Source organism: Ambystoma mexicanum, chromosome 12 (genome assembly GCF_040938575.1).
Source record: "Ambystoma mexicanum isolate Mex_15411 chromosome 12, UKY_AmexF1_1, whole genome shotgun sequence".
Lineage (NCBI taxonomy): Eukaryota > Metazoa > Chordata > Amphibia > Caudata > Ambystomatidae > Ambystoma > Ambystoma mexicanum.
Genome location: NC_090936.1, coordinates 775524865 through 775540753, shown reverse-complemented (window position 1 = coordinate 775540753; position 15889 = coordinate 775524865). Strand labels below are relative to the sequence as shown.

Below are 15889 nucleotides of genomic sequence, written 5' to 3'. Positions count from 1 at the left end.
GAATTACCCCGTAAGTGCAGTGGTCATGACAGAGATAAGCGAACCATTGAGATTCGTGGCTGAAACACTCCAAGTACTTAGTGCCAAGATGCTGACACTGAAAACATTGGGTCTCATTACAAGTTTGGCGGTAACCTTGCCCTTATTAAGGGCACGGCTACCGTCAAACTCTCCACCGGCACCGGCTCCCGTGAATGGGCCATTACCGGCCCATTACGAGATGAATGGGCCAGTAATTCCCCATTCGCGGGTGCCGGTGTGGACGGGCTCCCGATCCCAATTCAGACCAGGCGTGCAGTCCGGCACCTCCGAGCACAGCTCGTAATGTGGCCGTATGGTAACAACGGTGCCGGTAGCACTACTGGTGCAGTTGTTGCCTTACTGCCACTTTCATAATGAGGCCCATTGTCTTTTGGGAGGTGTGGTTCTATCTAAGAGTTTAAGGATTTGGTGAAGTAATGCTGATACAAATGAACCATAGAAGCATTGCATATTAGTAGTTGTGATTCTAAGACACCACAGACTTATTGCTGGGGCTATAAAACAGACAAGTGAACCGGAAACAGCTTGCATTTTGAGTGTGCTTGTCAAAATATTAAAACAATTCAGCAGAATTGAAATGTTTAAACCAATGAGAGAGATGCAACTTGGAAGTTGTGGTCGTGTCCCTGCTAGGGTCCAGTGTAGGAGCCCTGAACAACAAGAAAACCAAGGAAGGATTATTTGTTTTATAGTTGTGAATTACCCATCACCAGGCCTAAATTCAGTGCCACAAAGTGATTATGTAAAATCAGAAGGTGGTCATACAGTGAGGCTAATGGCCCTAATGTTTCTGTCCCAGTAAAGCACTACTGACAGGGATAAAGACACATGTATATGTTTGAAGGTCTGGTCCCTAACCTAAAGTACTGGTCCAGTAACTTTTGGGAACTTAAATGAAAGAATTAGACCACTGAATTGACCACATTTTAAAAATAAATGTGTGGTGATGAGCATGTGTGAGAGATGCACTTTAAAACACAATGTTCTTTGGACTTTTACATTCAGGGAATGCTTGCTGACATTGATTCTGTCCCACCTTAAGAGGTGAAGGTATAAGTCAAACGAACACAATATTCCTGTATATGTGTTTTATGTAATGTACCTTAAAAATCAGAGTTAAATGCCATCACCTACAAAATGTAAAATGAATCACAATTACAGGGTCTGATATAGTGACTAAATTGACTTCCAAAAGAGATCTTAGTTTCAGATTACTTTAGGCTCCATGATTGTCTGGTTATGGGTCTGGATGGGCGCACTTTCAAAACCAGCGACAAGGCAATGTTCCGTGAGATGCTATCAACAATCTTTGTATGCAACAATTTTAAGACTAGTCGAATCTGTTTCCTCATATTCTGGATTGCGAGATTACAGAAATGGATGGTGGTATCTGCACCCTTCTCACTACAAGCTGGCTATCAATCACATATATATGAAGATCTATTCAATAGTGTTCTGTTGTCCTTGCATGTGTTTGGAGATGTATGTTAATGAGCAGAGTCAAAAGTTGTTACCCTTCACATTTTGAAGTGAGATGGCTTTTTGTTACAAGGAAAATGACTATTAAAGCATTAGTGAAAGGGTGATGGCTCTTTACATGGACTTTACCAAGATTGAGGTGATGGCATGGACAAGGATTTTAGGAGTTTATTTAGTGATATGAGCCAAACCCTGATCGCAGCATCGGAGGATAGGATTGGGGGACTGGTCAACATCAGGAAGGTGTGGAAAAGAATGGACTTGAGATGCTTTGTTGGGATATACTTTCTTAGATTCATGGAATGATGGTGGGTTGTTGGATGTAACTACCATCACACAGGGTGCATTTGAGTTTACACCACGCTTACAGTGAACATGTTTTAGATTTTTTTTAAATAACAGTTGAAAGTATTCTCCTATGTCTTGTGATGTGGTGACACCCAAGTGCAAACATTTAGAAATAGTAAATTGGTAAATCCTTCTTGAATCTATTCTCCATTAGTGGGGGCAACTATACTATTTGGTTCCACAGATGGATTTTTTTGTGCTATTTGGTGTATGCTCCCAGGATGTGATCACTACATAATCAGGATGACTTCCAAATAATTGAATACAATACAATGGTTTTTGTGTGCTTTTGAGATCAATGAAATCATTAATAAATAAAGGTTGGTTGATATTGTATATGGACTTTCCCATCAATGTTGTTGGCATGAGCTGAGCCCCAGGGATAGTGATGAGGTGTGCATCTGAGTTGTGTCATTGTCAGTTGTAATACATCACTTTTACTAGGCTAAAACAATATTTCAAAACCTTTTGAATGGCGCCTATTCATGTATATGCATGTCATTTAAACTGTATTTCTCATCACCAATTGGTTTTCTGCAGTCAGTCCGCAACCAGCATACCACGCTGGAGTACCCAGTGGTAACTTAGGCCCTCATGGGATAGGCATTCCCTGTTCTCTCCTCTAATTTGAAACATAGAGATCAGCTCCTGGGAGGTTTTTTCAAGTGCAGTTTGGTGATCCATTAAGTCAGCACAGGGTTGGATTATATCCATACACGAGGGCCATCGGCACCCCCTGTTGTGGCTGGGCCACTACTAAAAGAAACAAAACACATATTTGTATATCCAAAATTTAACTCATCCTGATGAAGGCTGCATATTTGGGGAACCACAGTTTTGTTTCATGAGATGGTCGAAACATTCCGTGTCGACTTCAAATACAGGAACCATTGACACTGCAAATAAGGGGCAGGTCCTACATACAAAAATAGCATCTTAATTTATCCTGGACCTTGTCAGGGTTTTTATAAACTACACTGAGAGGGGAGATTTATGTTACCTATAGATCTCAATTGTGTACAACTCCTCTTTTGTGTCTGAAAATGAAATTACTAGTTATCGTTTGATATACCAATTTGTATGAAGGCCCATTAGAGGGCATAGAATGTGTACAGATTAAATGTTTTTGAAGAAAATATGTGTTGTTTGGTATGAATACAAAACATGTGTTGTAGAACAAATAGAAAAGTCTAACTACCAAATGGATGTTGGAGTTATTTGGGTGTGACATAAAAGCCTTGATCACTGGTGCTTTTAATTTCTCATCATGAGCCATGAGGCTGCAATCTAGAATAATAGGACATGGTTTTAAAACCAGGTGCGGGAAATATGAGCATGTGAGTGACATGGATGTTATGGATGTCTTACTGTAAAATGTAGCTAAGCCAATGTTATAATTTGTGGTTACTGACAACTGAATTCTGTTAATGCTTATTGTGGACCTCACCCTCGCTCCCAGGTTGTGGAAGTGATGTGCTATCCCATCACCAGCTGATGCTCCTGAGAGAAACCTCTGCACCCCTCCTCCCCCGCCATACGCCTCTAGAGCCATCACACTATTGTAGATGCTCTAGTTATCTTCTACCTTGATTATGGAACTGACTTGTGAGCATTTCTCACCACGTCTTAAATTCTCAGGTTGCAAAAGGTATAAAATGTAGCAGCATTTGTAAAGCTGGCCTGAAGAAGATCCAACAGATTTTATCAAACATTCCACCAGCACTCTGGCACCTGGTTCAAGCCAGAATACTACTCAAAGTATAAGTATTCTTTGCCCTTTGGTGAGCAAGATGTACCACTAACCATCCAGGCACCAATAGATGCAGCACCAGCAGCATTGAGACATGGTGGATTAAAATTAACTTCTAAGTTGGCTGCTGCCCTGCCCTGTCTGCCTTCTCTCTGGGAACTTCCTGAAGCTGCACCCAGATGCACCCTGCATCTCGATTAGATGCTGCACCCAAAAAATGGAGTGGCTCAGCTGAGCCGGGGGGCAAAGCCAAGCCCAGACCAAAGGCTCGGGGCTAAGGCCCCTGTTTTTCCCTGTCTGCCTCTGGCTGCCTGCCCTACCACTCTCCATGAGACCTGGAGTGAGCTGCTGGATGCCACAAGCCTCATCCTCCCTTCATCGCTTCTGCCAACAGCATGGAGACTGCCTCCTTTCTAAGGTAAGATGCACAACTGCTCCTCTACTAAGGCTGCTAGTCTGCTTGATCAGACCCTGCTGTGATTGTCGCATGTAATACCTTCTGGGATCTCCCCTCAATACTGGATAAACCTGGCCCTTATACTGCCAGGCACTACATACGCTCTATGATCCAGCTCCACATCTCCTCCTGCCCCCACCACTACCAAGCAGATTCCTGCACACCCTGCCCTGGAGCATTACACTGATGCACTCAAGCTTTATAGCCTGTTCCTGTTCATGTCACACATGACCCTTTCGACATGCTCCCTGCAGGCTGTCCGACCCATGCCAGAAACTGCTTATCTAAGCACTTGTACTACTTGTACTCTGCCTCTCAAGGTTGTGGTCTGTCCGCCCCTGAATGCTACTTTCTGCATCATTACAACATCTGAGCCTCACACAGATAGCTCATTCCATCCCGCACCCACTCCACCCATCCTGTATCTACCATCTTGCAACATGTCCACAACAAGCGAGACGCCACGGGTTGGCTCAGATCACCCAAAGCTATGACTTATACACGCTTGTCGAGGCCTGAGCGTAAGACTTGTCCTAGTGTTTCTGCTATGCAAAATGCTTTCACTCCTTGTAACGTGGCTTACTGTATTTCGTCCTCTGACTCATCTGAACTTGGCCATAACCTAACAGCCAACACTGCCCTTGTAAACCCTACTTATCTCTGTGATGCTGGGAACAATATACATTGGGCTCCTCTGCCCTGTGCTGACTTGCACCATAAAGCAAATGATAATTGAAATGCAAATGCAACTTGTGAGGCCTGCAAAAATGTACATCTGGCCCCCTCTGACCCACGCTGACCTGCACCGTAATGCAAATGATAATTTTAATGCAAATGTTACTGGTGATGCCCATAACAATGTACATCTGGCCCCTCTGCCCTGTACTGACCTGCACCGTAATGCAAATGATAATTGTAATGGAAGCGATATTTGGGATGCATGTAAGACTATACATCTGGGCTCACTGCCTTGCACCAATCTGCTCTGCATTGCCAATGATGACTATAATGCTTATAATGTCTGTCATGTTACTGCCACTCCCCCTCAGGCTCATGCATCTTCATCTGGGACCACTAGCTGTAGTCTAACAGCACCCCCATCTATGCTACCTAGGTACCCTTTGAACATCCCCCTCGCTTCTCCTTCACCATTTTCGGCCACTCAGGAGTGGACCTCTAAACTGACATGTCTGGTAAGCCTAGTGGCTGTTCCTTACCACCAGATAGCTGCTCCTGAGACCTCCGCCATCATGCTCATACCAAATATGGGCACCGAATCACACAAAGACAGCCATGCCCTTCTGCCACTCTGCAACTCTCCAGATAATTATTTGATGCCCCATTGTCACCTCTCAGAAACACTGTACCTACCTCCCCTCCACCCACAACTTTGCCATGGCATATCCCAAACCCTGTGCATGCCAAACCTCCCTCGCCACCCTTGACTATTATCATTTCCAATATGCACACCTCACCCTGCCTGGGTACACTACGCCTACACAGACTTCGATCCAGATAGGTTGGACTCTCCAACCCCCTGAAGCACATCAACCCAGGAGGCCCCACCTCCGGAGCCTCATTGCTAGACACACCCACAAATTGAAACTATTGGAGCCCAACATCCGTGCCTCCCCTGAATCGTGACCTGACAGCACTGATCCCAAAGTCATTCTCATTTCCTACAACTTTTTCGCTCCTCAGTGCACTAGATCAGCATGCCCCACTCAAACCCATGACATGGAAAAAAGCAACCACCATAACTGGTTCATAGAGGAATTAGCATCCCTCTGCAAACGAAAACATGGGCACAAGAACATCTCTGGAGAAAATATCCCATCCCCACCAACAAAGAGGCCTTTAGCACCATTGCCAGTTCATACAAAAACATCAATCATTATGAGAAAAAAAATCCATCATTTACAATACTAGAGTTAATGAAGCCAGCTCTAACACAAGAGAACTCTTCCAAATCCTCAAGGAGCTTGAAACCCCAGCCCCTTCAGATCCCTTATACAATAAGCTCTGACTAACAAAACCCACAACCTCAAAGACAAATCTAATCTCAAGAAATCTTTGCTCCCCACCACCGAATTGAATATCGCTTTACGCATTGCCTCCGCAGCTCAAACGACCCCCCCTTTTCACTTCTCCCCCATGCCCCTGGCAGATGGGGTCACCACCATCCAACGCATCAAAGCATCCAACTGCACAGTTGACATCTGCCCTGGTCACCTCATCACAATGTGCGCAAACCCTCTCGCTCCCACCATTGCTAATTTCAATAACGCATCCTTCAATTCCCATATAGTACCTAACTCCATCAAAGAAGTCTGGGTCATGCTGTTCCTGAAAAAAACACTCTCTCAACCCCACCCTCCCTACCAACTATTGCCAAATCACAACGGTGTCCTATTCCTGAAAATTCTTGACTGCATCGCCTAGTCCCAACTTCAAACCCATTTAGAAACCCACAATATACTTAGCACTCGCCAATCCGGGTTCAAGCCAAAACACAGAAAATAATCAGTCCTCCTCGACCTAAAGATTCAACTCTATCACATCCCTGATGCTGGGGATCTCACTACTTGATCTCTCAGTCGCCTTTGATCTCATTGACCACAATATCCTACGCCACAACCCCACTGCCACTTTAAACCTCTCCATCGAAGCAACTAACAGGATCAGGTTCTTCCTAATTGGATGATGCTCCAGGGTCTTTGCTGGGGCCAAAACTGCCAACCCCCTCCCCGTCTCCTATCAGGTCCCACAAGGATCCTTTCTCTGACCTACACTTCGTACACCAAGTTGCTCTTTGACCATCTGGACAGCTTATAAATCCCATACACAAACTTTTCTGATGACACGCAGGTCCTCCTAAAACTCACTGGTAACTATGAACTTGACTCTACGAATATCAATCATATTTATGTCATCATCCAGGACAGGATGGCTAAATACCATCTTTCCCTGAATGACAACAAGACAGAGCTCCTCATCGTCGGTTCTCTGCACCACCTCAAACACCGTGACCCTGATTTCACCTCTTTCTGAATCGACAGGAACATCACCCCGTATCAACCCATGTGAAAACACTGGGGGTTTATCTAGATTTAGAGATAAACATGCAGAAGCATGTCAAGGTGGTCGCATCATCCGCTGACTATCCTACAAAACTCATCAACCTATTCAGAAAGTTCCTTAGCCCCAACAACTGCCTCACGCTTGCATTGGCCATTTGTGGAAGTAAATTAGAAAACTGCAATGCCATCCTTGCAGGAACCTCCAGAACAAATGTCAATAAACTACAACTGATTCAAAACAACACCCTCAGAGCAATGTGGGGCATGAAATGATCTGATCACATCTCACTAGTGAGGCACGAAGCGCATTGGCTACCAATAAAGGCATGCATTGAGTTCAAAATCCTATCCATCACTCATTGCTGCCTCCACAATACTGCCCACATATCTCACCCATTGCATCTCAAAAAAGTCCAACTCATGCAGCTTACGATCCTCCTCCACCTCACTAATGACCCCCAGATTCATCAGAAAAAGGGCTGGTGGAACGAGCTTCACCGTTATCACTCCCACTCTCTGGAACACCCTCCCTTCCTGTATCCAAGAAGAACTCTCCTACATGATCTTTCCCAAAATACTAAAAACTGCACTATCTAACAAATATGTCTAAAAATAACTGACAACCTCACCTGAAATGTACTACCTGTATGAAAAACTTACTTCTCACAATGCATTTGTCTGTATTGCGACCGTCATTAGTGCTGTAACACCTCTGGGTCTGGGCGCTATCAATAAATAAAACAAATAAATACATAAATAAATACATCCTGCAATAAAATTGCTGGCACCGACCCACACACAAGTAACTCTAGAACAGGATAGAATGATCGTCGGCAAGGATCTCCTTGTACTTGGTTCATGCCAAATTCCTGACCATCCTGCACACAAAGCACAAAGCACAAAGCACAAAGCAGAACATCATTTCCCAACACACTTTTCAGGTTACTTCTCTGATATACTTCAGGAGCACACCTGAGATTCATCTTTACCCAGCAACTCTGATGTTATCTATGATTGATGACCAGCAAAAATATACCATCCCTGTCCCCTGGGCCCCACTAGGCCTAACACAATCAATATGGTTGTGTGTGTATGCAAGGCACTGGGGTGCCAAGGGGGAAAACAGGGTATTTTAACTGGACATCTATGTTAGAAATCCAGTAAGAAAAGACCATCCCTGTCTGCTGGGCTCCACAGCGCCTCAGAAGGAGAGCTGATTTTGGCAGGTGGGTAGGGGGATTGTGCAACAAAGGCATTTAGGCATTTTTAAAATGCCTTTGTTGTACAACCCTCCTTCCTCCCTCTATCCACCACTTGCCAAAACAAACTAACACACGCATTCATACAGCAATCACTATCATTCAAATGAGCATCCATCACCATACACTCACACATAACACAAGCATTCATGTATCCATACACATGATTCAATAAAATAAATTAACATAAACATACCTTCTGCATTGGCTTGCATGTGGGTGCTGAAACACCCTGTTCCAGGCTGCTCTGTCCGTATGTGCAAGGAGGCGCAGGAGCTCCCCCTCGCACATACAGACATGAAGTGTCCCAGCCAACATTTCCAATGAGCTATGCACTGCTGGTAATGCAAAACGCCCCAGCCTTGCATGGCTCAGAGGGCATGTGCGGCTGGGGAATGAACTGAACTGTCAAAGGGAAATGGGGTTTCCCTTTGACAGTTCAGCCAGCCCAGGAGCAATCCCTCGGCTGGAAAAAGCAGCTGAGGGAGTGCTCAATGTTTCATTGGGCTGGCTACTTAGCTCCTACATAATGGGTGAGGGGGCCACTGGGTGGGCACCCCCTCGCCATTACGGATTAGCTGCCAGGCTCGGACTGGCCTACTGGCCTATTCCTCTTCCCTTTGCCTGGTCTCGCTCTGAAACCCCTGTGTACGAGTGCAATACGAATAAAATTTCATATAATATCTTAGGGCAATGCCTGTACCAAAAATACTAAATGCTAGTGTGGGCCAGTCAAAATGGGCCACCTTTTTGGCCAATGTGGGCCAGTTTGATGAGTTACTTCCCTACGCAGTTAGTAATTTTGACCATTGTTGCTGAATAAATATTCTATAAATATCACAATGTACTTACATTTTAACACAAAGCAGCCCCTTGGGTACTATTCAAACAGTCTGTTAATGAATATCCATTTACAACTGCAGGCCACTTTTTCATTGGTGCTTGAGACAGTGTCATGCTGCAGCCCGACCACGTAAGCCACCCCTGCCCATTCTTCCAATCTAAAAAAAATATATATATTTTTTTTATTCCTTTTTTTACATTTCATGCAGGGCTTTTGTGGCCCTCCACGGCCCTCCAGTGATGCGGTTGTGGCCCCCAACCGGGCCGCGCCCCACAGTTTGAATATCGCTGCCTTAACTGATGTTTCTAATGGCTGCCATTATCTGAAAGTCCAAAATAAAAGTATGTCTGTGTCTCAATCTATGCTTGCCCTCACGCTTTACAAGAATGTGATAGGAGGTCTTTTGAAAGGAAAAATAGTGATACAACAAAAATGGCAAAACCAACGTTCTTTTCAGGTGGTCTTCTCACCAGATGTAACATGGTCAATGTCACACAGACAACAGGGCTATCCGTAGGACCTTCTCCACAGGGCCCTTACAGTGATTTCAAATGCCTTCAGTGTCTTTTGAGTTCCTTGGGATTCCCTTCCCAGCTTCAACTTCTTCACTTTACTTCCGCAATAGGCCTCTCAGGGTTACCTTCCCCAAGCTCAGATCTTTTCCAGCTTTCAAGACAAAAACAAAATATGTTACAGTTCCTTTTTAGTTTCACAGGTCACCATTCCTCAAGCTTAGGGATGTGCCTTTTCCTTATATATATTCTGTTTTACATGCCATCCTCTCATGGGGTAGAATCAGAGGCTTTCCAAAACACTAAACTCTTTGCTTTTCCTCAGCGCGACCACTCTTACCCTTTTCCCCTCTCTTTGTTGCTTACTTTTTCATTTGTCATGCACTCTTGAACTGTCCTTTATTCCTTCTCTGTGTTGTGCCTCTTGCAAGCTTCTTGACTCTTGTGTGCACTCCTGCGCTTGCTGCTTTCTTTCCTGGTCACTCACACCCTTTGTACACTGTCTTTTCATTTCGTGCCTCTTGCACCTTTTCCATGGGCTTCTGGTCCTCTTTCTACTTCCATGCCTCAGTTGTCTGACTTCCTTCCGTTTATTATTTCATACAAGTGCATTTCCCTATTTTTACACTTACAATGTCACTTGTATCATTGCCTTGTTTAATCAAGCTTCAATTGAACACTCACACAAGCGCAGTCCTCTTTCTTATGTGTTTCTAGTGTTACTTTAAAGCACGCTCTTCATTGCTTTCAGACTCACCGGGATGACTTCTGTGCTTCAGTTCCACAACGGTTCCTCATTCCGAGGTCAGGATCTCACTGTCTGCCCCTCAGACACTCCTAGACTGTCTCACTGGCCCCGGGGGATGAGCATTCAGATTCACTGGTTCTGCAGAGGACAGGCACACCTCTTGGCTCCCATACACAGACTGTTCTTGGCTGCCTGGAGACATGGCCCCCTCGCCACTCTTCAGCTCTAAGTGGATGGGTATGGCCAAAGCTTGAAATAGGCAGTCTGATTAGAGTAGGCCGACCCCAGGATCCACATATGCTTAGTCCAATTTAGCCCAGAGAGATAAGACTAATGATACAATATGGGGAGACTGGTGGGATAGTTTCTGCCCTATTTGGAATGGGGAACAGGAGTAATACTATAGGCTGCTGCTCCTTTACCATTTATTACATGTTATCATCTTACGGTTTATGTTTAACTGAAGCTATATTTCTGTGAGTGTCTTACAATCTGACTTTGCTCAATACAGTGTTGAGTCTCAGGTCCAAAAAGTGATGGCTATGATCGAATTGTATTTCCCTACACTTATTAAACAGAAACAGAAAGATGGGACATTTTGGCTTTTCAGTTCATTACTTTCGTTGTCTTAGAATTCTTCATGCATCATCATAAAGGCCCCACCGTTTGTTTCTCAATCTTGAGAAGGTCTGTGATGCCGTTACTCTGCTACTTAGGTGGCAATGATGATTATGCATCAGACCTACTGCATACAGTGAGCCGTTCTAGGCCGTGAACAGTGTCTCCTCTCATTAAGATGATGTGGCTACTTGAAATCAGTCACTTGACGTGACTCACAGACTTTCGATAATGGGGCATCACATACACAAGAATCAAAAAGAGATGTTTCACTCCAGATGCTGTTTGCTCCCTTGTGTTCCCATGATTCCCACGTCTGGGTCAGTTTTGAGGCTGTGGGTATTGCACAGATCAGCCCCCAAGGAGACGAGTCATGTTTAAAGAGAACTTTTTGTAGTAGGAAATTCTAGAACACTGAGCCTTGGCACATGTAACACTAAGAGGCAAGGGGTCAGGTGAGACAAGATTACAGAAAGAAAGATACCAAAGAGCATGCAACTGGGACAATACACAATACTCCCCTTTTTGCACTGCCCATATATACCCAGAGGCACAGTGACATAAAGAAAGTGCAGAGAATCACACACACTATTAGTCAAGCTTCTGAGGTAGGATTATAAAACAATGTTTCAATATCATGAACGTAGCAAGTAGACCACATTGCCCCCGCATAACCCTAGTCGTGCAATCTTTATCTTCACCAAGCTTACCTTTCAATAATTGCAAAACATGAGTATGGGTATTGTTTAAAGAAGAAGTACCTAATGAACTAATTGGAAATAAATGAGTTTGCTGTGCTAATCAATGACATGTAGAACTGATCTGAAAACTATTGCAGCACAATAAGATTTAGCTTCACCCATGTCTGGATATGTTTTCTAAAATCAGCTATGCACCAATCATTACTTAATCTTCAATATGGCCTACCAAAATCCTTCTCCACGATCCTTTTACAGCATGAGGTTTTCCTACAGAAAATGCAACAGCATTGATACCTGGTGCCATGGTTGTGTGTGCAGAGGGTAAAAGCACAGGTATAATTGAAGTGATTGTTGGTGGAGGATGTTTGAAATTGGAAGATCAGCCTTTGTATACAGCCCAAAAGTGATCATTGAAGGCACTCACCCACTATTGATCTCATCAGTTCGGAGACTCTTCCCAAGAATGTCACCATCGCTCATGTAACCGCTGACATCCACTTCAGAGGACATGTTGAGTTCATGGCTTCCTTTCTCGCTCATCTCAAGTTGTGACATGTTGCCAAGGCGAGAAATAGCTGCCCGCCGGAGAGGCGTAGTGTACATAAACCGTGATGGGTCTGTATGTATGAAACGCCCTGTGCTGCTCCGAGAGTACCCACTAACCAAGGAAGGGGCATCTCCTGCCTGTAGTCGAGGGCTTGATTGCCCAAGCCTCCATGTTACAGGTGTTGTTCGGCTTGTCAAGCTCGGCATACTCCTCCCATTTACTTCTGTTGTTACTGTGCTGTCAAAAGTCGTCTCTAAAGTGCTGTAAAACAAGAATAATTCAATCACCAGTATGTTATGTACTAGAACGAACATTTCAACGCACCGCAACACAATTTACTTGTTGTATAAGCGCCTTACAAATGCACATATATAAATAAATAAATGACCTGCAAACAGTCACACTGACATATCATTTTTAGCAAAAGCGGTATGTCATCCATATCCCAAAATGTACACTCCCTGAAGGGAATACAACAACTAACCTATGACTTATCTGTGTCCCTCGAAGACTGGACATAGTTTCTTCCAGGTTTTGCCTCAAGTCTGCAATATTCTTCACTGTTCTCATTCTTCGTGCTTCTGGGTCTTCTCCTTGAAGAAAATAGGTAGAAATTAAATACAGATACACATAAATGATTCACGTGTCAAAACTATGACTTTGTGGTTAAAAATATGCTAGGATTTTCTTCACTTAGTACGTAAACATGCATGTGCCTCACTGTTTACAAGATGCAGCGACATTTGTGCTCCAGAGTCCCTTTGTGGGCTTGGGAAAGTGGGATTTTGAGCAGCCTTTCGGCGCTGACCACTATCTCACATTTTACAATTCGAAAAGTTATTATTGCTCGTTTCATACCAGTGTTCTGTGTAAAGACTTTCTATGCATCTAAACCTCAAATACAGAACACTTGTACTGAAAGCTGCAGAGTTGCATGTTCTGGTACAAACCGAGGACAAAGCTTAATTTAAAACACGGCCTGGGGCGCAAGCGAGCACGGTCCATGAAAGATATTCTAATGGAAGTCTGGTTGTTGAAAGATGTAATAGAGGGTCACTGTTAATCAATGCGAATGCTTGCGGGCACTAGGGTATTCTCAGGGGCAGTGCAAGGAATTATAAACTCGGGCAAACTCATTTCGGCATCTTCCCACTCCTGACCCAGCTCCCCTAATTTGTTTTAGGACCAGCATGGTGTTGCCTTTGCCCCCTGCTGTGGCAGTCCTTTTGGATACCTTGAATGTTCTAATTATAAAGGTGTCCCTGTCTTCATCTCGATGTCTAAAAAGGCCCTGGAGTACTCTACTAACTAAAACTGGACAGTAAGTGTAGAGAGCTAACCGGTTACACATTTAACAGTGATGTTTTATAATTCAAATCTCTGTATAATAGTTAATTGATAGTTGCAAATACATGTTCCGACAAAGGAAGTTGGGTAGCAAAGAAACTGAATCTGAACAACTGCCAAAAAGGTAATATGCTTGTCACATCGTTGTGTATATGTGGTGTACCAAATGGATTCTTGCATACTGTGGATGAAGGCAGTGCACTTTAACATACAATACAAACTGCAAAGGTTTTACTGTGATTTCCTTTGTTAAAATAACTAGTGATGCATCGACTAATGGATATTGCATCACTAAAGCTTGCACTGCCAATGTGCAATGGCAAATCTTCTACTAGGAGAAGAAATACGAATGTATAGGCCTTTTGGATGTTCAACTGATGTAATATTCAAGGGACAGGTGTCATGATAAAGGAACATTTTCAATTAAAGAGAGTCCTGTATTGGCTGTCAAAAAATCAAGGGTATTTTAAAAAATATAGTCTCAACCAACTCCATTTTCTGGAGTAAGAGAGAGCACCAGGCAGAAGTAGACCATCAATCACAGCCCAATGGGAAGAAAGCAGAAGAGGACAATCAGGGACCAGTGAAAGGTAAATAGATAAAGTGCTGCTTCATAAAAATAAGGAGGATGTCAACATATCCCACTGGCTGATTAGAATCATTTGGTGTTTTGGATATCCAATGGGACTTAAATTGTGAATGGTAAATTGAAAGATAAAGGTGCATTTTTGGAAGGGGCACAGAGAAGTGGGTGAAGTGTTCAGTAAATTCCAAGGGTAACTAAAAGGCTATATGTCACTGGTTGTAATAAGGCAGGGTTGATTAAGACTCTCATCCTTCCAAAGACAAGAAAATGAGTACTATTAAACTTGGTAACATTGATGGCTGTTATTTAGAGTACTACGAAGAGGCAATACGTGTGATGACAAGTACTAAAAACAAGTTATTTTTAGGGGAAACAAGTGCAAAGGATAGGAGGATAAAGGTAGGCAGTGAGAGCTTCGCACCATAACTGGAAAATAGAAGAAGGTAACTCAGAAAAGTTCGTAAGCATGAATGGAATATGAATATATAAAACCTGTATACTTAAACCCCTTTATCGTTTGTAAGCAAAGCAAATTTATAGTGGTTTTGGTGTCTCTGATAACCTCTTCCTTCTTAGGCCATTATACAGGATCTTTGCATCATTGCAAGTGCAATAAGCACTAGCGCTAGGACAGAAAAGGTCATACTGCAAGAACCACATTCTCTAAATTATTTTTTGCAACATGGAAAAGCACTAAGACACATATTTCCCGGTGCCCAAGTACATTGAAAGAATATGTTTTTTGCACTTGGAGAATGTGTGCCCTATTGCTAATCGCACTTGCACCAGTGCCACCCCGGATTATTACCGGTCAGAGTTGACATCATGTATGGGAGAGGATTTAAAAAACAGCCGTCTCTTAAATAGAAGGCATACATTTTGTAATGTTTAATTGCCTAAATCCTATCATCATTGCTTCTATACATGATTAGCACGTCTTCTTACCCTCTGGTTCTAATAGGCTTTTTCATTGTATTGATATTACTTTATTTGGACGTGCACCCTTAACATTTTATACTCACATCAACATCTCACAGTTGCATAGTTTCATTTTTATTGTTAAATAATAAAATTCATAAAGAAAACAATGAAACAATTAATCAGTATAGCAGTAACTAAGCAAGCTCTGCTATCTCTTTCTCATATTCCGGAGTCAAAATGGCATGAGGATTGTCAGTAAAGTGGTCAATGTGGCTGGAACCTTTACACTTAAGATACATTCTTAATGCGATTCAGACTTATGCATTAAATACAGAGACTTAAACATGACACTCTGCTTAACTAAGGGCCTGTGCAGAGAGGGTAAACCAAGTGAGATGTGATTGAATCAGCAGAATTTCAGCAATCGTCTTGCAGCTGCATTCTGAAGGTGTTGCAGTCAGGACATTCCCTGAGTAGAGATCCCTAGAACTCCATCCGAGGTGGAATGAAAGTTATCCACCATCACTCATTCAGGAATGGAAAATAGAGGCGTTCTTGTTTGTGTCGTAGTAATTTCAGGGTCCTTAATGATCCTCAGGTTTCTGACTGAAGGGGCTGGTGTAAGAGAAAGGCTGAAATTATCATTTCAT

The 15889-nt window shown here is 43.2% G+C and overlaps 1 protein-coding gene across 5 annotated transcripts in view; it reads right to left on the bottom strand.

Annotated features, from left to right (window-relative positions):
- The window catches only part of NAV3 (neuron navigator 3), a 1326128-nt gene that overhangs the window by 568937 nt on the left and 741302 nt on the right, over positions 1-15889 (bottom strand). For all 5 annotated transcript variants that reach the window (XM_069629276.1, XM_069629277.1, XM_069629279.1 and 2 more), the window contains 2 exons: positions 12870-12978; positions 12263-12646 (listed from right to left, as the gene is read on the bottom strand). In XM_069629276.1, coding sequence (XP_069485377.1) covers positions 12263-12646; positions 12870-12978 — 493 coding nt within the window. The remainder of the gene's footprint in view (positions 1-12262; positions 12647-12869; positions 12979-15889) is intronic.